Below are 25,242 nucleotides of genomic sequence, written 5' to 3'. Positions count from 1 at the left end.
CAAAGATAAAAACTCAAAATCCTCTGGGGCTTTTGTTATGAGGTATTCAACACTTTTTGCAGATATTCAATTCCTAATACAACTGGGCAGATTGTGCATGGGCAATTCGCCACCCATTTCCACTGCCATTTTGAAATTGGGGTTCTGTGACAAACATAAGACCACCGTTTAGATATTTAAGCAGCATGGCACCTGGTTCAGGGGACAGGCTGCTCACCATTTATTTGCTGAGCTTAATGTGGCATCAGGTGAACCTAGGACACCATTACCTTGGCCAAGCTCCACTCCTGATTTCCAACAGCTGTTTGCCTATACCTCCGATGCTGTGAAATGATTCCCTCCCCCATTTTCTCAGTAATTTTGCAGCTGATGGAGAAAATTTCAGAAAGCAGATAGGAAAATGTACTTTATTAAATACGATCAAAATAATCCCAGCTTGGAGTGAAATTCCATGCTGATGTCTTTCAAGTTCCATCATTAGCAGAGGTGACCCTAAAACTCTCCCTGATTTGTGGCAATGGAGTAAATGAACGATTAAAATGGAGAAGCGCTATTACCCTCCAATCAGCAATTTTAACATCTCTGGTTTTGGTCGTGGACGAGGCTCCTATAGATTTTAATCTGATTCTGTGCAGGGTGACAGCTCGGCCGGTTAATCCTGTCCAGAAATCATTTTTTACCTACAGTGTTCTTATCTCCTCACCCCTATCCAATTGTTAGATCCATAGGGCAATCTGTCTCCCTGCGCACCTCCCTGCCAGCAGCCTTCATCTGATACTGGAAGGTGGTTTCTGAGCCACTGACCTTTGTACTTCGGTACTGACCAGCTGCCTATTCACACTAGACATAGCCGAGCCAGCAACCAGTGGAATTCAAATGAGATCCAGCTAAAAATTATTGTATAATGCAAGGCAGGAAGGATGATTTAAGCAAAGCTTTCCGGGATGCTGAACTGATCTAATACACTTGAAGTTCAATGACTCGTGTGCAGGGATTTTATTCATGCATATTACCCCGATTCCAGAAAGATACACAAGTTGACTAAATGTTGCCTGGGTCAACATGTCGATCGGCATATTTTGGAGACATATTTCAAGAACAGCACAACCTGACACCCAGAGGTTAATCTTCAGGAAAAAATGGGTGGTCATCAGAAGAATCTCTGCCCATCCACCTTCCCCTTTCAGTTTATAGTCTAGTGTTTGTACACGTCTGTTGAGTCAGAGGATCCAGAGTGATGATTGTAACGTCCTCTTCCAGGTTCCTCCTCGTGTTCTTCAGTTTGTAATCAATGAAGGTGTACAGGCTTCTTAGCAGGAAGATCCCAGTAATCAGGGAGTACAGACTCCCATAAATCAGGAACTGAAGAGTAAATGAGGTAAATATTGTTTAGAAATCAATAAAACACCATGGAGAGAAGCTAGTGAAATAGGGAAACACTGCTATGAATAATCATATTCTTTTCAGTATGATTAGAGAATTCATGATAGATACTGAATGGAGAGGACAGATTTGTGCTCTGAAATTGTCATCTGTTAACTGGGTTGGCTCTGTCCATTAATTCCTTTGATTGCATTAACCTGGAATTAATTGGGACTTTGAACTATTAAAATAAATCATTCAATATTCTGTTCACTGCTATGAAATAGATACGATTGATTACAGTGCTGATTATGATCTCTTTTAGATCAGATCAATGGAGGGGGAAACATCCATTGTTTCACAAAAGCTCTGAGGCTTTACAAAAGTCTGGAGTTGATCAATTCTACATTAACCTTGCAATGGATCAATTTGTCTCTCTTCAGTACTTTACTTTCCCCATTTCTTGATTGAATAATTTCTTTGCAAATAAAGTTCTATAAGCTAGTCAGGTGGAATCATTGTCTATGTATGCATCACTACAATCCTTACACAGTGCCAGAACTTGGATTTTAATCCATTGAAAAAGAAAAGAAAATGTTAATCTAAGGCTGGAATTTCAAGCCAAGGCAATGGCCCTGTACCCAGGCTGAAAGGTCAGGAGCAAGCCGAATTAGCCGAGTTGACCTGCAACAATTTAAATGTTGTTGGGCTGTTAATGGACTCAAGTCAGGACATCTGTTCCACCCCCCCACCCCACTCACCCCCAACCCCCGTCAGGAAGGAAGTTCCACTTCTGAGAACTGCCAATCAAATGGTGGGCAGCTCCGAGTCCCAGCAGCGCCATCGGGACTGGTGGCTACTCCTGGGAGCATGGTCAATCCTCATCAAAGAGGAATCATGTTGCTGGACATGCAGGGATGTCCTGAGCCTTGTCAAGGCTGGGCTGGCAGGCCCTGATGAGAGGGGTTGGGTGGCGGGTGGGTGGAGAGGCTGGATTCAGCAGAAGATGGGGTGAACTATCATGGAGAAGGGTCCCTGAACAGGAAGGACCCCCTCAGCCCACCAGATGGCCGCTAGCTTTTACCTCAGTGAGTTCAAGGGTAGGTGGGCTGCCCGATGCCTCTACCACCCTGGAGGTGGGTAGGCAATGGACTTTGGGTGCCATGGTGGTGGAAGAATGCCCAATCAGCCGGACAGTTCCGCTTTTTTAAAAGTCGGGCTTTCTGATCTGAACCTCTGACTGTTTGATGTCGGCAACTTGAGAACCCCATTTAAAAAACCAAACTACCCCCTCCCCTCCTATCCCCAGTGTTTGGCATTATCTGTAATTCTCTCTCCCAGACCTTGCTTAAAACTGAGAAGGTTCTGATATCTGATAGAGGGTTTTTAAGAGGATGAGAAGTTTTGATATTACCTCTGGCGCAAGAGTCAATAGCTAGAGGTCATAGATTCAAAATCATTGACAAACAACATAGGGTGAAGCTGAGGGGGTTCTTTTTCACACATAGAGTTGTTGCGACTAGGAATGGTCGACCTGAATAGATGATGGGAGTTTCTTCTAGAAATAACTTTAAAAATGATTCTGACAAATACTTGAAGATGAAGAACTTATAGGGTTACAGATAAATGCGGGGATTGGTGATGAAGCATGATGGTTCTTTAAAAGATCTAGCACAGATATGATGGGCTGAATGGACGCCATCTGTGTGTTAGAAGTGTCAGCCTGCCATTGATAAAGAATATGATCAATTCATTGGGGCTTTGTTGCGTAAAAGGTAATGACAGTGTTCTAAGAAGGTTACCTGGGTAACAATGTCCAGCCCCAAACCTCTTGAATCGACTACAATAATGGTCAGGATAGTCTGTAGTATTAGTGCCATGCAGTTGTTTACACCAAACATTAAGGCATAACGTTCCATGCAAAGGTTAGAAGCAATATGGAATCTGAGAATCAAAAAAGAAGAATTATTATGCACTGTGCCGAATTGAACTTTGTCAAAGAGTTCTGTTCAAAAAAATCCAAAAATATTTTAAGTTGATCAAAAATTAGTTTTTACTAAAAATTATATTTGAGTAATAAAATTCCTAATTATCAGGCGGGATCTACCAGCCACATTGCGCCCGAAAGGCAGCGCGGTGCAACGCAACGCGCCGGGTACATGCCGGGCGATTCCTCTTCTGGGATCTACCCAGATTGCCAGGCCTCACGAGATCTGACGTGATCTTGCAAGATGTCGCGATGTGAATCCCGCCCCTTGTGGGCAGGGTTACTTTTTAGCAAAAATGCGCACTCCACTGATCTACCCAAGGCGTGGGATCTAACCCCCTTGCCTTGGAGATCTCGGGTGAGTGCTGTTTAGTGCTGATACCAGACAGAGTGGCACTTGTGGGGTCTCCCAGGGGGTCGGAGGCACATACGAGCAGTAGGTTCTGAACAATGAGGCCTGGTAACTGGCTGTCTTTCTGTACTTTCAGCTGAGCAGCAGTGTCCAGCATTAAAGGAGAGAGTAAAAGTTAATGTAAAAATGGGGTGGGAGGAAAAGATATAGAAACCTTAGCAGCACTCACGTGGTTAAAGTAATGAGCAGCATGTATGAGGCTTTGAATACCATGTAACCAGCATAGCAAACCCAAATGTTATCTGTATTGTCCATGATAAATATCGCAGCACTGCTAACTCCTGAGAAGATTCCCAGCACTAGTTCTCCCCACACAGCCCAGTCCAGCTTAATGTAACCCACACCAAAGGAGGTGATGGCACCTATACACAGTGAAGAAAAAAAACAAATCAAATCTCCAACCACTACTGCACTGAAATTACTGAGGTGCACTTTAAACATATTGGTTAAATCATTGTTACAAACAGTCGAACAACTGCATTAAGTATTTGCCGATTATATTGTCCAGAAGAATTTCTAACCATTAAAATTTTGTTTCAGACCATTACCTTATAGGTATGTTCTGCTATTATCCTTCATAACCCTATGATTGTCCATATCTAGAGTGCTCAGAGATGGTGTCTTAACTTGCAATGAATGGAAAATATGGTTTGAATTTGGAATAACTTGATTCCTATCCAGTCCTAATCCGACAGCTGCCGACAGAATGGGACGAATGGCCTCCTTCTGCACCATAACAATTCTGTGAATCTGTGACAATAGAATAGCTTGTTTTATTAAATACAATTGTCGTTGCATCTTAATGCTGAAAAGTTTAAATCCATTAAATAATCTGGCCCATTCAAAATTGTGCAGCAAACATACCACACACAACCGAAACCCAGTCTCTAACCATCCTTGATAGACAAGTATTGATATTTACACCAAACATTCAAACCTTCATTTGACCTATGTTCCTACTCCAAACCTAATCATTCTCGTCCATCAGCTCGGATGTCATAGAATTTGTGACCATCTTTAGGCATTTGTTTTTCTTTCACCAAAATTGGGCCACTGCATGAACATATACCTCTCCTACCAGCCCTTTAAAATTATTGAGGTGATCCTGAACAATGTGGTTCCTGGTTGCTGCCAACTATTGGTCCAGCAACTCAGCTGCATGCTATAGGAAAGAATTACAATTTTATCATAGTTTTGTGTGTTCAGGGACACCCCTTCCTTCCCACAGAGTACAGGGGATTTTGCTGCCTGGAGCAGCAACATCAGGGAGAAGCCAAACATTGTGGAGTGAGATGCACCAGGGAAGAGATTTGGAGAGAACCTAACCATTCTTCCTTGATATTGAAAAGCATTGTCATTGCTGAATCCCCCACTATCAACATGCCGGGGGCTACCATTGACCACAAAATGAAATGGATTAGCTATACAAATACTGTGGTTGCAAGAGCAATTCAGAGTCTAGGAATCCTGCAGCAAGTAACTCACCTCCTGACTCCCCAAAGCTCATCCACAATCTACAAGGCACAAGTCAGGGGTGGAATGGAATACTCTCCACTTGTCTGGATGAGTACTGCTCCAACAACACTCAAGAAGTTTGACACCATCCACGAAAAAGCAGCCCGCTTGATTGACACCACATTCACTGTCTCCACCAGTAATGCACATTGGCAGCATCTACAAGATACACTGCAGGATGTCACCAAGGTTCCTTCGACAGCAGATTCCAAACCTACAACCATTACCATCTAGAAGGAGAAGGGTAGCAGATGCAAGGGAACTCCAGCCACTCAACCATCCTGACTTGGAAATATATCACCGTTCCTTCACCGTTGCTGGTTCAAAATCCTGCAACTCCCTTCCTAACAGCACTGTGGGTGTACTGCACCACGTGGACTGTGGCAGTACAAGGTGGCAGCTCATCACTACCTTCTCAAGGGAAATTAGGGATGGGTAATATATACTGAACCAGCCAGCAATGACCAAAGCCCAAGAAGGGACTGATGGCTCTATCACCAATATTGGGGTGCACAGAACACCAAGTGCCCTTTTAAAGTTCTTTGTCAAGCCCTCCACTGTGCAGTACTTTTTCATGGTGTCTAGTTGTATTCACTCACTAGATAAATATTCCCTCTGACAGGATACAAAATGCATTATTTATTTAACCGGTTTTAAAACATCCTCCGTGAGCTCAGCAAGAACAAGATTAGCTTCTCAATATCTAACTGAATTCTGATAACCAACAAAACTCCCTTTCATTTCTCCTGCTGCATGGAACACAATAATGTTTCTGAAGGTGTGTCTCTCAGATGTTTATACCGTCATATATTATTATATTACAGCAACAAGTTTTAAGGTCATACAGATTCAGAAAGATAGCATACATTTCATTGGAGGAATTAAATGACTTTAAGATAATAACAAGATCAAAGAGGTCATTATTAACTAATACCTCAGTGCTAGACTTAACAATTCGGTATCAACTGGACCAGAGGTCAATGTTGTGTTGAACATTTGTTTAATGATGGTAGGGAACTGCCTAGGTATGTTATTGAGTAATTTCATACATGAAATAATCTATTTATGTTTTAGCCTTGGAAGGAAGGTGTTTTCTATTGTAAACAGATGCCTGGTATTTTGAGAATGATTAGTTTGTTCGTATGGGTAAAATATCTTCAGTGTCCTTCTGTGGTTTTAGTTTATGGAGGGATGTGTCAGAGTTCAGTGGAATTTTAATATAGATGGGCATTTATCTGTGTTGCTTGGTTTCTGTGTGTGTGAAGGTCTATCCTTGTTCTCTGCCAATTTTCTCCTTCATAGTATTCTGTAAGCTCTCTGGCAGTTTTAAGGCCATTGCCGTCCTGTCCTCTCTTATCTCTTTGAAGATTTTGCTCAAGATCTATCTCTTTGAACAAGCATTTTTCCAACTGTAATAATGTCTCATTCTTTCATTCAGTGCCAATTTGTGGCTGCTTACTATGAGGCACTGTAGGTTATCTTAGAGCATGGATCAGTGTTCACTTTGAATTGCAGTGTGAGTGGAGATCTCACTCTTCTGGATGATGGTTTTATCAAATTGAACATAAATGCAGACAATGCTGTGAAGATTAGTCACAGGCCAGAAGTTTGGGAAATGTTTAGAAACCTGAAAAGATGACAAAAAAGAGCGAGAAATTAGGATATGAAAAAAACGAACAAAGAAATATAAAAAGAGACTGTAAGAGCTTCTACAAATGTATAAAAGGGAATAAAGTAGCTATAATTTTTAAAACGATGCATAGTGATTTGGGAATTAATTGGAAAAGAGGAAATGTTGGAGACTTTGAACAGGTATTTTGTATCTGTCTTCAAGTTTGGAGATTAGTGGGGCAGCATGGTGGCACAGTGGTTAGCATTGCTGCCTCACGGTGCCGAGGTCCCAGGTTCGATCCCGGCTTTGGGTCACTGTCCATGTGGAGTTTGCACATTCCCCCTGTGTTTGCATGGGTTTCGCCCCCACAACCTATAGATGTGCTGGGTAGGTCAATTGCCACGCTAAATTGCCCCTTAATTGGAAAAATGAATTGGGTACTCTAAATTTATAATTAAAAAAATAGTTAAGAGATAATAAAAACATCCTAAGCACACGGAAAATCAAAGTGGAAAAGGAAAGGAGGAACTTGAAACAATTACTACCTGCAGAGAAAGAAAAAACACAGGGAAAACTAATGGGGCTATAGGCTCCCCTGGACCTGGGAGCCAGCATGCTTGGGTCTTTATAGAAGTGGCTGGAGAGAGTGGATATATTAGGTGGGATTTTCCACTCAGCCCGCTGCAGCTCGGCATTGGGATCTTTTGGTCCTGCCGTTGTTAACGGGTGTCATAATGAGGTAAAGACAGGCAGTGACAGACACCCAGGTTAGCCAATCAACACACAGGATAGAACACAACCAATCGCCAGACAGAACACTAGAGGGGCGCTTCTTATTATAAAACACACAAGGCATCAGCACTCCGTCTCTTTCCACTGGTGACAACTGTAGTGACAGTCAGGGGGTATATATCATTTAGCACCTTCTGCACGTGGCTCAGAGCTAGTCTGGTCCAGTAAGAGTTAGCAAACATAGTGTAGTAGAGTGTCAACCCACAGCTAGCTGTGTGCACTGTTACAGAAGTTCAATAAATCGTATTGAACCAACGTCTAAATTTGGTGTCTGCTTTCAGTACAACTGCATCCAGTTGCAGTCCGTGTTACTCCAGGGTGAATAACACAACATGGTACCAGTCGTCTATTTCGAAGTAATTTACCTTTAGTGATTCAGTGACGATTGAGATCTTTTGGTCCTGCCATTGTTATCGGGGTTTCCAGTTGAGCTTTGTGCAGGTGAAGGAGACACATCCTGAGTGAGTGAGACACATGCAGAGTGGAAATTGGAACTTGGTAATTTGGTGCAGTGAGGTAATCAGGAAAGGTAACTGGTAAGTCTAATTTTGCTGTTTTTCAGTTGAAAGTGCAGTGTGTAGCTTAGTGTCTGATTGGCTGAAGCTGCCCCTACCTTAATTGCTGAGAGGCAGTTATCTGTCAGTCACCTGAGACCTGTTTAGGGGTACTAGGGTGTACATTGTATTCTTTTGTTTGAAGTTTCAGTAGTGTGAGTCACCCTCGTTAGCTGAGGTCTGTATAAAAGACAGACAGAAAGCGCACTCAGTAAGCTTTGTGCAGGTGAAAGAGACACATCCTGAGTGAGTGATACACATCCAGAGTGCGAATTGGAACTTGGTAATTTGGTGCAGTGAGGTAATTCGGTGCAGAGTGGGAGAAGGTGCTTTTTCCCTATCGTTTTGTTCTCTTTCTTCTGGCCTGTAACTGTTAATCTGCAGGGAGAGAACCAGAGAGCATCCTGGAAAGGTAAGTGATTTTTATTTTATTTTAATTTTTATTACCTTTTCAAATTGTGTGGTGGGGAAAACTGAAGTGACATCACAGTAAATCTGTGACCTGATTGGCTGGTTGAGAATCTGTTAAATTTGGAAAAAAAATAATATTGCAAAATAAATCTAATTGATTAACTAGATAGTGGAGTAACTAAACCTGAGGGCAGTGATCGGTATTTAGCATTTAATTATACAGGAAAAATCATCTAGCGCCAGGTCGACTCATCTGCAGCAAGTGTAACCAATGACAGCTCCTCACAGACTGGAGCAGCAATTGGTTGCACTTAGGAGCATGCAGGAGGTGGAAAGCATCATAAATAGGAGTTATAGAGACGTGGTCACACTAAAGGTGCAGGCAGAGAGATGGGTGACCACCAGAAGGGGCAGGCAGTCAGTGCAGGAATCTCCTGTGGTTGGCCCCCTCTCAAATAGGTATACCGCTTTGGATACTGTTGGGGGGAATAGCCTATCGGGGAAAACAGCAGCAGCCAGAGCAGTGGCACCATGGCTGGCTCTGATGTTCAGCAGGGAGGGTCAAAGTGCAGAAGAGCAATAGTCATAGGGGACTTATAGGGGATAGGCGCTTCTGTGGACGTGAAAGAGACTCCAGGATGGTATGTTGCCTCCCTGCTGCCATGGTCCAGGATGTCTCAGAATGGGTAGCGGGCATCCTGAAGGGGGAGGGCAAACAGGCAGAGGTTGTTGTACATATTGGTACTAACGACAGACAGGACCTCTAGGGTTGTAATCTGGGGATTACTCTCTGTGCCACGTGCCAGTGAGGCAAGAAATAGGAAGATAGAGCAGGTAAACACGTGGCTAAACATCTGGTGTAGGAGGGAGGGTTTCCGTTATCTGGGAGCTCTTCTGGGGCAGGTGTGACCTGTGTAAGAGGGACTGGTTGCATCTAAACTGGAATGGCATAAATATCCTGGCCGCGAGGTTTGCTAGTGTCACACGGGAGGGTTTAAACTAGTATGGCAGGGGGGTGAGCAATAGGTCAGAAGGTGAAAACATTGAGGGAGAACTAGGGAATAGGACCAGTGTGAGTCTGAGGAAGAGCAGACGAAGATGTTGCTGAAAACAACGGGTCTGGTGGCCTGAAGTGCATATATTTTAATGCAAGAAGTATAATGGGTAAGGCAGATGAACATAGAGCTTGGATTAGTACTTGGAACTATGACGTTGTTGACATTACAGAGACCTGGTTGAGGGAAGGACAGGATTGGCAGCTAAACGTTCCAGGATTTAGATGTTTCAGGCGGGATAGAGGGGGATGTAAAAGAGGTGGTGGAGTTGTGCTACTGGTTAGGGAGAATATCACAGCTGTACTACGGGAGGACACCTCAGAGGGCAGCGAGGCTGCATGGGTAGAGATCAGGAATAAGAAGGGTGCAGTCACAAAGTTGGGGGTTTACTACAGGCCTCCCAACAGCCAGCGGGAGACAAAGGGTTGTTGTGATGGGAGACTTCAACATCCCCAATATTGTCTGAGACTCAGTTAGTGCTAGGGGCTTGGATGGGGCAGATTTGTAAGGAACATCCAGGAGGGCTTCTTAAAACAATATGCAGACAGTCCAACTAGGGAAGGTGCTGTACTGGACCTAGTGCTGAGGAATGAGTCCGGCCAGGTGGTAGAAGTTTCAGTAGGGGAGCATTTTGGAACCACAATTCAGTAAGGTTTAAATTGCTGCTGGATAACGATAAGAGTGGTCCTTGGGTGAACGTGCTACATTGGGGGAAGGCTAATTAAAACAATATTAGGCGGGAACTGAAAAACCTAGATTGGTGGCGGATGTTTGAGGGTAAATCAATATCTGACATGTGGGAGGCTTTCAAATGTCAGTTGAAAGGAATTCAGGACCGGCATGTTCCTGTGCGGAAGGAGGATAAATACGGCAAATTTCAGGAACCTTGGGTAACAAGAGATATTGAAGGCCTCGTCAAAAAGGAAAAGGATGCGTTTGTCAGGGCAAGAAGGCTGGGAACAGACAAAGCCTGTGTGGAATATAAGGAAAGTAGGAAGGAACTTAAGCAAGGAGCCAGCAGGGCTAAAAGGGGTCACGAAAATTCATTGGGAAATAGGGTTAAGGAAAATCCCAAGGCTTCTAACACGTATATAAAAAGCAAGAGGGTAGCCAGGAAAGGGGTCGGCCCACTAAAGGATAGGCAAGGGAATCTATGTGTGGAGCCAGAGGAAATAGGCGAGATACTAAATGAATACTTTGCATCAGTATTCACCAAAGAGAAGGAATTGGTGGATGTTGAGTCTGGAGAAGGGTGTGTAGATAGCCTGGGTCACATTGAGATCCAAAAAGACGAGGTGTTGGGCGTCTTGAAAAATATTAAGTTAGATAAGTCCCCAGGGCCTGATGGGATTGACCCCAGAATAGTGAAGAAGGCTAGAGAGGAAATTGCTGAGGCCTTGACAGAAATCTTTGGATCCTCACTGTCTTCAGGTGACGTCCCGGAGGACTGGAGAATAGCCAATGTTGTTCCTTTGTTGTTCCCAAGGATAACCCAGGGAACTACAGGGCAGTGAACCTTATGTCAGTGGAAGGGAAATTACTTGAGAGAATTCTTCGAGACAGGATTTAGCCCCATTTGGAAGCAAATAGACATATTAGCGAAAGGCAGCACGGGTTTGTGAAGTGGAGGTCGTGAGTCACTAACTTGACAGAGTTTTTCGAAGAGGTCACAAAGATGATTGATGCAGGTAAGGTAGTGGACGTTGTCGAAATGGACTTGGCAAGGTCCCTCATGGCAGACTTGTACAAAAGGTGAAGTCACACGGGATCAGGGGTGAGCTGGCAAGGTGGATACAGAACTGGCTAGGTATTGAAGGCAGAGAATGGTGTTCCACAGGGATCAGTGCTGGAACCTTTGCTGTTCGTAGTATATATAAATAATTTGGAGGAAAATGTAACTGGTCTGATTAGTAAGTTTGCAGATGACATAAAAGGTTGGTGGAATTGCGGATAGCGATGAGGACTGTCAGAGGATACAGTAGGATTTAGATCGTTTGGAGACTTGGGCGGAGAGATGGCAGATGGAGTTTAATCCGGACAAATGTGAGGTAATGTATTTCGGAAAGTCTAATGCAGGTAGGGAATATACAGTGAATTGTAGAACCCTCAAGAGTATTGACAGTCAGAGAGATGTAGGTGTACAGGCCCACAGGTCACTGAAAGAGGCAATACAGGTGGAGAAGGTAGTCAAGAATGAAGCATGCTTGCCTTCATTGGCCGGGGCATTGAGTATAAGAATTGGCAAGTCATGTTGCAACTGTATAGAACCTTAGTTAGGCCACACTTGGAGCATAGTGTTCAATTCTGGTCGCCACACCACCAGAAGGATGTGGAGACTTCAGAGAGGGTGCAGAAGAGATTTACCAGGAGGTTGCCTAGTATGGATGGAATTAGCTATGAGGTGCGGTTGAATAAACTCGGTTTGTTCTCACTGGAATGACGGAGGTTGAGAGGCGACTTGATCGAGGTCTACAAAATTATGAGGGGCATAGACAGAGTGGATAGTCAGAGGCTTTTCCCCAGGGTAGAGGGGTCAATTACTAAGAGGCATAGGTGATGAGCCATCAATTGCACGAGAGATGAGTTGCTATACAAAAGTTAGGCTTTAATAAGCTAGAACTTAGCCCTGCGGTTTTCTACAATAAAATGGACGACCGCCGGGCGCTCCGACTATTTATACCTCGGTAAGGAGGCGTAGTTAACTCAGCCTCTCGACCAATCGGAGAGTTGTCACATGACTGGCCTCAACCAATCGGTCGAGAGGCACATGACCGACCAGGGCCAATGGTAAGCCGGTGTTCTGCACCAATGGCAGACAGCTATGCAAATCATATCACCACATTCACCCCTTGCGGAGAAAGAAGCCGGGGGGGGGGTTATCAACGAGATTCGGGGGCGGGGGGGGGAGAGAACTGGTGATATGAGTAGCAGCCGGGAGGACAAAAATTTTCTTTCCTTTCTTTTATTACATTTTTGGCTTCCCACTGGCCCAGACAATTAGCAATATTACACAAAGTCCCAACAAAGTCCATGGAGCTGTTGAAATCTAGATCGATTCGATCAGCCTTTTTGTGGCCCGTGGCGTTCTGGCAGACCGCCGCAGTGGAGTAGGTGATGTCGGTTCAGCCGATGGTGGTGGTTCCGCTGACGTCCTGGAGTCCGGGAGCGATGGTCCTTGAATAGTCTCCGTCACCCGAGCTGGCTGTGGAGATGCCATGGATGGGTAAGGGGTGACCTGAGTGGGGCACTGGGAGAAAAAACACGGGGGGGGGGGCCTGTGGTGAAGGGGGGGAAGGCCGCACGCCGGCGGGTGCCAGGACCCGGAGGGAGACCGTGTCCTGCCGACCGTCGGGGTACTCCACATATGCATACTGCGGGTTAGCGTGGAGTAACTGGACTTGTTCCACCAACAGGTCAGACTTGTGCACCCGCACATGCTTCCAGAGTAAGATGGGTCCGGGGGTGACCAGCCACGTCGGGAGAGGGGATCTGGAGGACGACTTCCTGAGGAAGACAAGAAGATGTTCATGAGGTGTCTGATTTGTTGCGGTACAGAGGAGTGAGCGGATAGAATGTAGGGCATCGGGGATAACCTCTTGCCATCGGGAAATAGGGAGATCTCTGGACCGGAGGGCCAGTAGTATGGTCTTCCAGATGGTACCATTCTCCCGCTCGACCTGTCCGTTACCCCGAGGGTTATAGCTGGTCGTCCTGCTAGAGGCAATGCCCCTGTTGAGCAGGAATTGACGCAGCTCGTCGCTCATAAAGGAGGAACCCCGATCGCTGTGTGTGTACGCGGGGTAGCCGAACAGGGAGAAGATGGAGAGTAGGGCCTTAATGACGGTTGATGTGGTCATGTCGGGGCAGGGAATGGCGAAGGGGAAGCGGGAGTGTTTGTCGATAACCGCCAGGAAGTAAATGTTGCGGTTGTTAGAGGGAAGGGGCCCCTTGAAGTCAATGCTGAGACGTTCGACGGGGCGGGATGCTTTGATCAGGTGTGCGCGCTCGGGGCAGTAGAAGTGCGGTTTGCACTCGGCGCAGATGTGGCAGTCACGGGTTACTGTCCTGACTTCCGCGATGGAGAAAGGCAGGTTGCGGGCCTTAATGAAATGGTAGAGACGGGTCACCCCTGGATGGCAGAGGTCCGCGTGGAGGGAGCAGAGGCGGTCTATCTGCGCATTGGCACAGGTACCGCGGGACAGGGCATCAGGAGGCTCATTGAGCTTCCCAGGACGATACAAGATCTCATAGTTGTACGTGGACAACTCGATCCGCCACCGTAAGATCTTGTCATTCTTGATCTTGCCCCTTTGTGCATTATCAAACATGAAGGCTACTGACCGTTGGTCTGTGAGGAGGGTAAACCTCCTGCCGGCCAAATAGTGCCTCCAATGTCGCACCGCTTTGACTATGGCCTGGCTTCCTTTTCCACAGAGGGGTGGCGGAGTTCGGAAGCCTGGAGAGTTCTGGAGAAGAAGGCCACGGGTCTACCCGCTTGGTTCAGGGTGGCCGCCAGAGCAACTTCTGATGCGTCGCTCTCGACCTGGAAGGGGAGGGACTCGTCGATGGCGCGCATCGTGGCCTTTGCGATGTCCGCTTTGATGCGGCTAAAGGCCTGGCAGGCCTCTGTCGATGGCGGGAAGGTCGTGGTTTGAATGAGGGGACGGGCCTTGTCAGCGTAGTTGGGAACCCATTGGGCGTAGTACGCAAAGAAACCCAGGCAGCGTTTGAGGGATTTGAGGGTATTGGGGAGAGGGAGTTCCATCAGGGGGCGCATGCGTTCGGGGTCGGGGCCTATCACTCCGTTACGCACTACGTAGCCGAGGATGGCTAGACGGTCGGTGCTAAACACGCATTTATCCTTATTGTATGTGAGGTTAAGGAGTTTTGCGGTTTGGAGGAATTTCTGGAGGTTTGCGTCATGGTCCTGCTGGTCATGGCCGCAGATGGTGACATTATCAAGATACGGGAAGGTAGCCCGTAATCCGTACTTGTCGACCATTTGGTCCATCTCCCGTTGGAAGACCGAGACCCCATTTGTGACACCTAATGGAACCCTAAGGAAGTGGTGGAGGCGCCCATCTGCCTCAAACGCGGTGTATTTGCGGTCACTCGCATGGAGGGGGAGCTGGTGGTAAGCGGACTTAAGGTCCACAGTGGAGAAGACCTTGTATTTCGCGATATCGTTTACCACGGCAGAAATACGGGGGAGAGGATACGCGTCCAGTTGCGTAAACCGGTTGATGGTCTGGCTGTAGTCGATGACCATCCAGTTTTTCTCCCCAGTCTGGACCACCAGCACTTGGGCTCGCCGGGGACTGTTGCTGCCCTCGATGACCCCTTCCGTCAGCAACCTCTGGACCTCGGACCTGATGAAGGTCCGGTCCTGGGCGCTGTACCGTCTGCTCCGTGTTGCGACGGGTTTGCATTCGGGGGTGAGATTAGCAAACAAGGAGGGGGGGTCCACTTTGAGGGACGCGAGGCTGCAGACAGTGAGGGGGGTTATAGGGCTGCCGAATTGGAAGATCAAGCTCTGCAGGTTGCACTGGAAGTCCAGTCCTAGGAGTGCCAGTGCGCAAAGGTCAGGGAGGACAAGGAGTTTATAATTTTAAAAAACCTTCCCTTGGACCGTGAGGTCCGCGATGCAGGACCCGGTGATGCGGACGGAATGCGAACCTGAGGCTAATCCGATTTTGTGTTTTACAGGGTGGACAGGGAGCGCGCAGCGTCTCACTGTGGCAGGGTGAACGAAGCTTTCCGTGCTCCCGGAGTCCAGCAGGCAGCCCGTCTCGTGGCCGTTGAGGTAGATGAGCGTTGTCGTTTTGGCGAGCGTGCGTGGACGTGACTGGTCGAGCTGAATGGCCGCGAGCCGTGGAGAAAGTCCGTATTCGTCGTCGTCGTCCAAGTAGATGCTGGAAGAACCTTGCGTGCCAGTCCCGAAAGGTGGTGCCCAGGATCCGCACGTGGAGTCGGGATCCCAAGATGGCAGCGCCCAGGACCTGCACGTGGAGTCGGGGCCCCAAGATGGCGGCGCCCAGGGCCCGCACGTGGAGTCAGCGCCCCAAGATGGTGGTGCCCGTGGGGCCCTCTTGGTTGCTGGGGGCGGGGTTAGTGGTGCCAGCGGAGCGGCTGGGAGCGGGGGCAGAGAGGCGCGCAGGCCAGGCGCGGGGGCCCGGGGGTGGCGAGCTGAGAGTAGCGCGGTTCGCTGGAGGGGCCCCGGAGGAGAGAGTGAGGTGCGCAGGCCAGGCGCGGGGGCCCGGGGGCGGGGGGGGGGAGGGGAGAGTTGCGCGGCGTCTAGGAGGGGACCGGGAGGCCCCGGAGGAGAGAGAGAGTTGCGCAGGCCGGGCGCAGGGGCCCGTGGGCGGGGCGGGAGAGAGTTGTGCGGCGCCCAGGAGGGGACCGGGAGGGCCCGGAGGAGAGAGAGAGGCGCGCAGGCCGGGCGCAGGGGCCCGGGGGCGGGGGGGGGGAGAGAGTTGTGCGGTGTCCAGGAGGGGACCGGGAGGGCCCGGAGGAGAGAGAGAGGCGCGCAGGCCGGGCGCAGGGCCCCGGGGGCGGGGGGGAGAGAGAGTTGTGCGGTGTCCAGGAGGGGACCGGGAGGGCCCGGAGGAGAGAGAGAGGTGCGCAGGCCGGGCGCAGGGGTCCGGGGGCGGGGGTAAGAGTGTTACGCGGCGTCCAGGAGGGGCCAGCAAGGGCCCGGAGGTGGGGAGCCCTGGTCACTGTGCGGAACCGCAGCGACCGTTTTGGCCTGGCAGACAGTGGAGAAGTGGCCCTTCTTCCCGCAGCTCTTACAGAGGGCGGAGCGGGCTGGGCAGCGTGGGCAAGGGTGTTTCGCGAACCCGCAAAAGTAGCAGCGGGGCCCCGTGGACTTGTCGGGGCGTCCCGCGGCGCAGACCTGAGGGAGGACGGGAGCGGCGGATGGCGGTGGGGAAGCGTGCCAGGAGGCCCAGGGTGGTGCAGCGCGGCTGGGGACATAGGCGCGGGCGTTTAGATCGGCGACCTCCAGAGAGGTGGAGAGGGTTCGTGCCTCAGTTAAGCTGAGGTCGTCTTTCTCCAGCATCTGCTGGTGGATAGCGGGGGACTGCATCCCAGCCACGTAAGCGTCTCTGATCAGCAGTTCCATGTGCTCCTTAGCTGAAACTGCGAGACAGGAGCAGTTCCTCCCCAGGATGACGAGGGCCTGGTAAAATTGGTCTAATGACTCACCGGGGAGCTGTTGTCTGGTGGCCAGGAGATGTCAGGCTAATACTCTGTTGACTGGTTTAAGGAATTGTGCATTCAGCTTTAGCATGGCGGCATCGTAATCTTTCTCCTCCTTGATTATCGCGTAGGCTGCTATACCCACGCTGGAGTTGAGGATGTGAAGCTTCTGTGCCATGGTGGGGGGGGCTGGTTGCAGATTCCAGGTATCGTTTGAGACATGCCAGCCAATGTTGAAAAAGTTCTGCAAAGTTCGGAGTTTGCGGGCTGATGTGGAGGCATTCGGGCTTGATCCGGAACTCCACCTTCAAAAATCTAACTTATTAAATTGATGAGCCATCAATTGCACGAGAGACGAGTTGCTATACAAAAGTTAGGCTTTAATAAGCTAGAACTTAGCCCTGCGGTTGTCTACAATAAAATGGACGACCGCCGGGCGCTCCGACTATTTATACCTCGGTAAGGAGGTGTGGCTAACTCAGCCTCTCGACCAATCGGAGAGCTGTCACATGACTGGTCTCAACCAATCGGTCGAGAGGCACATGACCAACCAGGGCCAATGGTAAGCCGGTGTTCTGCACCAATGGCAGACAGCTATGCAAATCATATCACCACAATAGGTTTAAGGTGCGAGGGGCAAGGTTTAGAAGAGATGTACAGGCAAGTTTTTTACACAGAGGGTAGTGGGTGCCTGGAACTCGCTGCCGGAGGAGGTGGTGGAAGCAGGGGCGATAGTGACATTTATGGCGCATCTTGACAAATACATGAATAGGATGGGAATAGAGGGATATGGACCCCGGAAGGGTGGAAGATTTTAGTTCAGATGGGCAGCATGGTCGAGGTGGGCTTGGAGGGCCGAAGTGCCTGTTCCTGTGCTGTACTTTCTTTGTTCTTTGTTGAATGCACCCCTCACCGCCAGGAAACCCAGTGAGAGGTGTGCTGTCGTTGGAGCCAGTAAATGCCAGCCATTATTTGTAATCATCCAAAATTTCTGAGATTCTGGAAAGTTCCCAGTGGATTGGAAAACTGCAAATGTGGAAGAGTCTGTAGAGACATATAGACAGGTTAAATGAATGGGCAAAAATTTGGCAGATATAATAAAATGTAGGAAAATGTGAACGTGTTCACTTTGGTGGGATGAACAGAGAGAAGATCATTATTGAAATTGAGAATGTGCAGCATGTTGCAGCACAGAATGTTATGGATCGGGATAGAAAAGAATGAAACTGTAATAGCCAGCATGGATTTCTAATTGATTGATATTTATTGTCACATGTACCGAAGTACAGTGAAAAGTATTTTTCTGTGGCCAACGAAACGTACACAGTTCGTATATAATAGACAAAAGAATAATCGGCAGAGTACATTGACAGTGGTGCGTCAACAAATACAGTGCGGAACAAGGCCAAACAAGAGCAGCATAGAGCATTGTGATTGTGTTCTGACAGGGAACAGATCAGTCCATTGGAGAGTCATTGAGGAGTCTAGTAACCGGGAAAGAAGCTGTTCCTATGTCTGGATGTGCGGGTCTTCGCACTTCTGGGGCGGGATTCTCCCACCCCCCCCCCTGCCGGGCCAGCCGACCCGACACCGGCTGCCGAATTCTCCTGCGCCGGTTTTTGGCGAGGGTGGAAATTGCGCTGGTCGGGGGCTGTTGTCAGTGCCCCCCCCCCGCCCCCCGATGATTCTTCGCTCCGTGGTGGGCCAAGCGGCCGCCCGTCTTCGGCCAGTCCCACCGGCGTAAATTACACAAGGTTCTTACCTGCGGGACCTGGCTCTGCAGGCGGCCTGCGGAGTCCTCGGGGGGGGGGGGGGGGGGGGGGGGGATCTGGCCCCGGGGGGCCCCCATGGTGGCCTGGCCCGTGATCGGGGCCCACCAACCTGCGGGTGGTCCTGTGCCGTGGGGGCACTCTTTCCCTCCTTGCCGGCCGCTGTAAAGCTCCACCATGGTCGGCGCGGAGACGAAACCTCCTGTGCATGCGCAGGAATCACGGCAGCGGTTCTCGGAATACGCTGGCGCTGCTGCGCATGCACCAACTTGCGCCGGCCGGCGGAGACCCTTCTGCGCTGGTTGGCGCGGCGCCAATCACTCCAGCTCTGGCCTCACGCCCGATTCCGCACCTTCTGAGTGGCCCGATGCCAGAGTGGTTCCTCCCACTCTTTGGCGCCGGTACAGCCCGCCCCGTCGGATTCCGGAGAATCCCGCCCCTGTATCTTCTGCCTGATGGAAGGGTCTGGAAGAGGGCAAAGCCTGAGTGTGAGGGTTCTCTGACAATGCTGTCTGCCTTTCTGAGGCAGCAGGAGGTGTGTACATACGATGTGGGGATGATTGTTTTGCCCATGCTCCTTGAGGAGTACAAGCTCTCTCCTAGGGGTGGGATACTGTACCTGAACTTGCATTAAAGGTCGGCCAGTCTGGAACCGACCGGTAGGAGAGATTACCTGTACTCATGCTTATAAATGTTGTAAAATAAATGCCATTTACTTTTACCTACATTGGACTCCACGAGCCTTATTAAAGAAACCTTTCCTTTACTATCCATAATTAGTGTGTTTATGAAAGGAAGGTAGGTATGTTTCTTAGCTCCTGAGTCAATTTTTAAATAATCAGCAGCAAGCTTTCATGGGCTTACATGAAGATAATTATTGATTCATCCATTCACCAAAAAGTCAAACTGTTATATTCCTTGTGGGTTACTTGTGGGTTTTCTTACCAGGGGATTATGTTTTTGTTCTGGTGGATTCTGAAAGGGAATGGCTGCGGGACTTGAAGTTGAGCAGTCTCTAGTTCGTTAAAATAAAAGAATGTTCCTGCCTTTTTAGCAGCTAGTGTTTCTTCTGTGTTCTTTGCAGACTGACAAGTTTCTCTCTGGTTTTTGGTATTAACAAACTTTTGAGCTGAAGACCGTTTTGATCACATGATCAATTGCTCTTTTCCATGGAGAACGGTTTAAAGCTGGAAGTCATTGATACACAATGGAGAATGAATGGGGGGCTGTTCACATCCTGTTATGATTAACGGGCATGTGCAGTTTCCTGTGTATTTTTAACTCGGAGATATGAATTCTGGAAGGCCATTGATTTTGAGTTTTGCATAAACCACAAATAATAGCAGGGGCAACTTGGACAGGTGGCTTCTGACTGTGTATGTCCATTCAAGGGTGCAGGCCTCCATCCAGGGTCATTAAATTCAGAACTTTCCAGAGACCTCTTGTGCAGAAATTGCAAAAGTGACCTGATATTTGACAGCCATCTTAGCCACCTTGCTAGTGCCCATTTTTAAATAGAAAGTTACATGTTAAATGCAGTCCATGTTAAATTTATGAATAGGACATGCCTTCATTGTGCATCAGTGAATGATCTGCCTGACCTCGTAGACAAATTGCAAAAGGGCAGCTTTCAGGTACGGCAAGTAATTAGGAAGACAAATGGAATGACAAACTTTTTTGCAAGGTATTGGAGTATAAAAATAAAGAAGCCTTGTTACAAATATGCAGGGCATTTGTGAGACCACAACAAGACAACTGTGGACAGTATAAATCTCCTTATTTAAAGCTGCAGGTTGGGTTTGTGCAATGAAGCGGTTGCCTTATTGAGAAACGTTGAGCAGATTGGGCCAAGAATGAGCAGTGATCTGATTGAAACATATCATAGAATCATAGAATCCCTACAGTGAGAAGGAGGCCATTCAGCCCATCAGGTCACCACCGACCCTTGGATAGTGTACCCTACCGAGGCCCACGGCCCCACCCTATCCCCATAACTCAGTAATCCCCCCTAACCTTTAGGATATAAAGGGGCAATTTAGCATGGCCAATCTACCTAACCTGCACATTTTTGGACTGTGGGAGGAAACCGGAGCACCCGGAGGAAACCCATGCAGACTCGAAGAGAAAGTGCAAACTCCACACTGACAGTCATCCGAGGCCGGAATTGAACCCGGTCCCTGGCGCTGTGAGGCAGCAGTGCTAACCACTGTGCCACCACCATCCTCGGATTCTGAAGGCTTGACAGGGAAATGTTGAGAGAATGTTTCTCCGTGTTGGGGAATCTAGAATCAGAGACACAGTTTCTGGAAAACGGGCGAGAATCACTCTGGCTGGACTTTTTCCTCGAAATTCCGGGATGTTTTTCCGTTTTCCAGGGGCCAACAGGGCCTCGGTGTGCGTCCCACAGCTCTGGCTGCCGGCGGGACCGTGCTGTCCAGACCGCGTGGCCATGCATGCGCCAGGCGGCCCACTTCAGCATGGGCGCCGCCGACATGGCGGACCCACACAGCGGGCCCACGTGGAGAAAGGTAGGTCCCCCCCAGATAGCGATGGCGTGCCGATCGGTGACCCCTGATGGCGTCCCTGGCCACCGCTGAGCACCCCCCCTGGAGTCAGATTCTCCCCGCCCCGCACCAGGACGACCACCGTGACTGCGGGTCCGAGCTCCCGCTGAGTGGTACCAGATATGAACCACGCCGGCGGGAACTCGGCCGGTCGACCGTGGAGCATCACCGCGGGGGGGGGACACTTCCATCGGCCCCTGACCGGCGCCGTGTGGACCACGCGTGCGCGACCTGCGGGTCCGCGGAGAAACGCTGAAGCGCTGTCGCGCTGGGTTTCTGGTGTAAACGGCTATTCGCTGTTCTCATGCCTGCTGCGATTCCGGCGCGGAGGGTCGGAGAAACCCGCCCAACATGTTTCCCGTTTTAGATGGAGATGAGGATGAATTTCCTTTCTCAGAGAGTTTGTAGTCTATGGAATTCTCTTCCACAGAGAGCAGTGGAAGCTGGGTCATTGAATATAGTCAAGGGTGAACTAAACAGATTTTTAATCCACAAGGAAGTCAAAGGCTAAGAATGTGGAGTTAAAGTCACAGTCCATTCACCATGTTATTATTGAAAGCTGGCGCAGGCCTGATGAATCAAATGGTCTATTGCTGCTCCTATTTGTTTTGTTTTTATGTTTACGAGGATGGGACATTGCTGTATTACATGGTAGAGCTAGTGATGGGAAATTAGAGAGATCCATTCACACTCTTCTTGTCACCATATCAGTGATCCAAAATTGCAACCATTTTCCTCCCCAGAACCTTCCTGCCCTGTTGACTTTCCACACTCATCGTCAAAATGGTCCTAGTGGCTGACCCAAAACAGACAATTGCTTGCACTAAATATATAATAGCAACAACTGTGAAGATATGTCAGCATCAATCCTTTAGGTCAAAGTTTACAGTCCTGCAACCTAAACATTAGGACAAGAACATTTACCGGTCTAAGGTTAACGAATACAGAAAAGAATGCTGTTTTGAAGCACACTGAAAGTTGAAAGATCAGAGTTATGCTTCCGACACATTGTAGGAAATGTGATTGTTTTCATACTTGTAATATATTTTATATGTTTTTTACTTTTCATACTTAGTGAGTTTCAGATACCCTGGAGAAGGAACTGCTCTATTTCTATCTCCCACTTGGAGCAATTTGAGGTGCACAGTTTCATGGGGATGAGAAATAGGAGGCATTGTTCATTGACTGGCTGCAGAAAATTCATGGACTTTGTGTTTTAGAAAGCAACATTTTCTGTTTAATGTTTAGGATAATGGAGCCGAACATAAAAAATCATACCTGTAAGAGTTGTAAACGCCTCTACACCACCATTATATATGGAGGAGTTCTTGGATGGTGCAACATGGTCCCAGAGAACTTGAACATAATTGAAAATCTGATAATAGCCGCAAGTAGCTATGGCCCACCAGAAAGACCAATAAAGCAGATTTCTTGATGAGTAACACGTCTTAAAATCAGACCAAAGCTGAAGAATTGCCGTTGCAAAAGCTTTTCCCTCGTTTGTCCTCAGGGAGTTGTCAAGAGCTAATTGTTTTCTTTCAGGGAAGACTGGGTTTGTGGAGGATCCTTGTGTCTTTCCCCTGAGGCTTAAGCAGCCATTGGAAGCGTTTGATTTTATTGTCTCATTTGAGGATTTAGCTGAATTTTGGAAGAATGTGCTTTGCCTGGGCATGGGTAGAGCAAATGATGTCACCAAGGCTACAGACACTGTTCCCAATGAAATGGCATTTAAGTAGAAATAGGAGACAGCTTCTAGAGAAACGAGAAGTTGTGCCATTGCTGATCCCACTGTGTAAGCTGTCAGAGTAACACTCCGGCAGTAACTAGTCACTCTCTGGTAGTGTTCAGCATCAACAACGCTATAGATATAAGAGTAGTAGGCTACTTCTGTGGCTGATACAAGACCATTGTTGAATTGAAGATACTGCATAGCCGCCATGCCGTTTGCAAAGAGTAGCAATACATAGTTAATCACAAGAGCAACACCTTGTATAATGATGATAGGTTTGTATTTCAGGTAGTCAGTGAACAAGAAGACTGGGATCAACAGTGCCAGGAATGAATATGTCCAGATGGGGAACAACTGGTTCGTAACCTTACCAAAAGAGAAATTTGTATCAGTTTACAAGGATTTTGACCACAACAGTTACAATCAATAAGTTATAGTTTTAAACTAGGTAATTAGCTATATTTGGACATGATTCCATTGACATGTTTATCACAGATACAAGAGAGGAGGTGCAGGATACAATTTATATTCCATAAATTGATAAGTGGCTCTGTTGTTAGTGCTCTCGGGCTTATGTGCAACAATCTAGTCTGGCACACCAGTGCAGTACTGAAAGAATGCTGCATTGTCAGAGGCGCAGTTTTTGAATTAGATGTTAAGTCAAAACCCCATCTACTTCCTCAGGGGAGAAGATGATCAGGGGATTTATGGCTGATCATCTGATGCCTGAACACTTATTCCTCAATTAACATTACAAAAACAGATTACCTGCTCATTATCACATTCCTGATTGTGGAAGTTTGCTTAGTGTAATTTAGCTGCTGCACTAACGACATCACAACAAACGTACTTCATTGGCCATAAAGTTATTTGAAACATCTCGTGGTCTTTCTTCCGAAATCGTTTCTTTGTTATATATAAATTATGGTAAGCACAAATGAGGTATAATTACATAATGCACAATGCATTTTATTTTGACCACATTTTGGCCATAAGTAAAATTATAATTGTTTGATATGAGATTGAAATTTAAATGGAAACTGAAGTCCTCCATGGAATGGAGACAAGTTACTGCTCAATATTTTCAAATAGTAGCACATGATATCTTTATGACCTGACTGATATAGAGTATTACAACTAATATCTGGAAATGAAATACTGGTTTCACCATGGTTAACTACTTCCCACATATGGGATGTTTATTTGTAAATAGACACTGAATGGATTTAAAACCTACAAAACTGCAGTTAGAATAAAAGAGATTCTGCAGATGCTGTAAGTGCAAGGCACAATAATGTCTGTGCATACAGAATGTGTGAAAGTACATTGACATGTACTTGGCTCAAATAGTAGTATTCTCACTTCTGAAGCCTGTAGGTTCAAGCCTCACTCCCAAGAATTGAGCACCTAATCTTGGCTGACACTTCAGTGTTGAAGGAGTGCTGCGCTGTTAGAGGTCCCATCTCTCTGTTGCAATGTTAAATTCATTACACACTACATGGACATAGAAATTATTATTACTTCATTGTTGTTTGTGGGAGCTTGCAGCCTGCACATTTCTACCATGTTTCCTATATTATAGCAGTGACTACATTTTGAAAGTATAATATTAACTGTGTATTGCTTAGGGAGGGACATTGTGATAGGTGCTCGATAAATATAAATTATTTCTTTCTTTAACCATATAATTATGCCTGCTGTATGTTATTGAAATCGTTGGAAACCAAAGGAAAACTGTCCAAGTGGTCAAGGTTTGAACTTATCTACAATAATGTTCCTCATAAGATAAAACAATTCTAAATCACACACGCCTTTGTATGAAAAACGAGATAGTGAAACACAGATATTTAATCATATTTTGTTTTGGGCTCGAACTTTCTTAACACATACCTGTTCAATGGTGAAATTTTTGTCTGGTCCAACTAAATATGGTGTCAGAAAAGGCTCCGCAGGTTTCATTGTTGCAAAAAATCCATATGTGCACAAGATGAGTGTTGGATAAACCCATTCCTTATCTCTTACTGTTTTCCAACAACCCATAACGCTCCAGCTTGCAGAATCACAATTCTATGAAATGCCACTGATCGCCAGCCCCTGTTCATCTGTCTGTTGCAGTTCAGTGCTGTAAACAAACTACCTGCTTTCTTGACCGAATGGATATGGAAGTGATACAACCGTCTTGATTGCAATAACCCACTGAATTATTTTAATTGGCTGCCTCACCTTGTAATATTACCATAATGTGTATTTAATCCTGATGGGACTCAGACTTTGCTCTCTCTG

At 47.4% G+C, this 25,242-nt stretch overlaps 1 protein-coding gene across 1 annotated transcript; it reads right to left on the bottom strand.

Moving 5' to 3' along the window:
- Positions 1–904: 904 nt before the first annotated feature.
- LOC119976153 (thiamine transporter 2-like) lies at positions 905–24,999 on the bottom strand. Its single transcript, XM_038816371.1, has 5 exons — positions 24,850–24,999; positions 22,509–23,325; positions 3,931–4,123; positions 3,165–3,306; positions 905–1,362 (listed from the first exon to the last, which is right to left on the bottom strand). Exons 1-5 carry the CDS (start codon positions 24,997–24,999, stop codon positions 1,189–1,191), a joined length of 1,476 nt encoding a protein of 491 aa, XP_038672299.1. The 3' UTR covers positions 905–1,188.
- Between the last annotated feature and the right edge of the window lie 243 nt (positions 25,000–25,242).

The sequence above is a fragment of the Scyliorhinus canicula genome, chromosome 13 (genome assembly GCF_902713615.1).
Source record: "Scyliorhinus canicula chromosome 13, sScyCan1.1, whole genome shotgun sequence".
Classification (NCBI taxonomy): domain Eukaryota; kingdom Metazoa; phylum Chordata; class Chondrichthyes; order Carcharhiniformes; family Scyliorhinidae; genus Scyliorhinus; species Scyliorhinus canicula.
The sequence above is the reverse complement of the archived record's forward strand: the minus strand, read 5'-3'. Positions and strand labels throughout refer to the sequence as shown.

Bases quoted from the DNA above. Each gene is read 5' to 3' on its own strand.
- LOC119976153 (XM_038816371.1), bottom strand. From the start codon at position 24,999: ATGGGTTGTTGGAAAACAGTAAGAGATAAGGAATGGGTTTATCCAACA. The intron at 4,124-22,508 runs GTATGATTTTTT...CACTGTGTATAG, and splicing joins GGCGTTTACAACTCTTACAG to GTGCCATCACCTCCTTTGGT. The intron at 1,363-3,164 runs GTAACCTTCTTA...TTTACTCTTCAG, and splicing joins GGCTGGACATTGTTACCCAG to TTCCTGATTTATGGGAGTCT.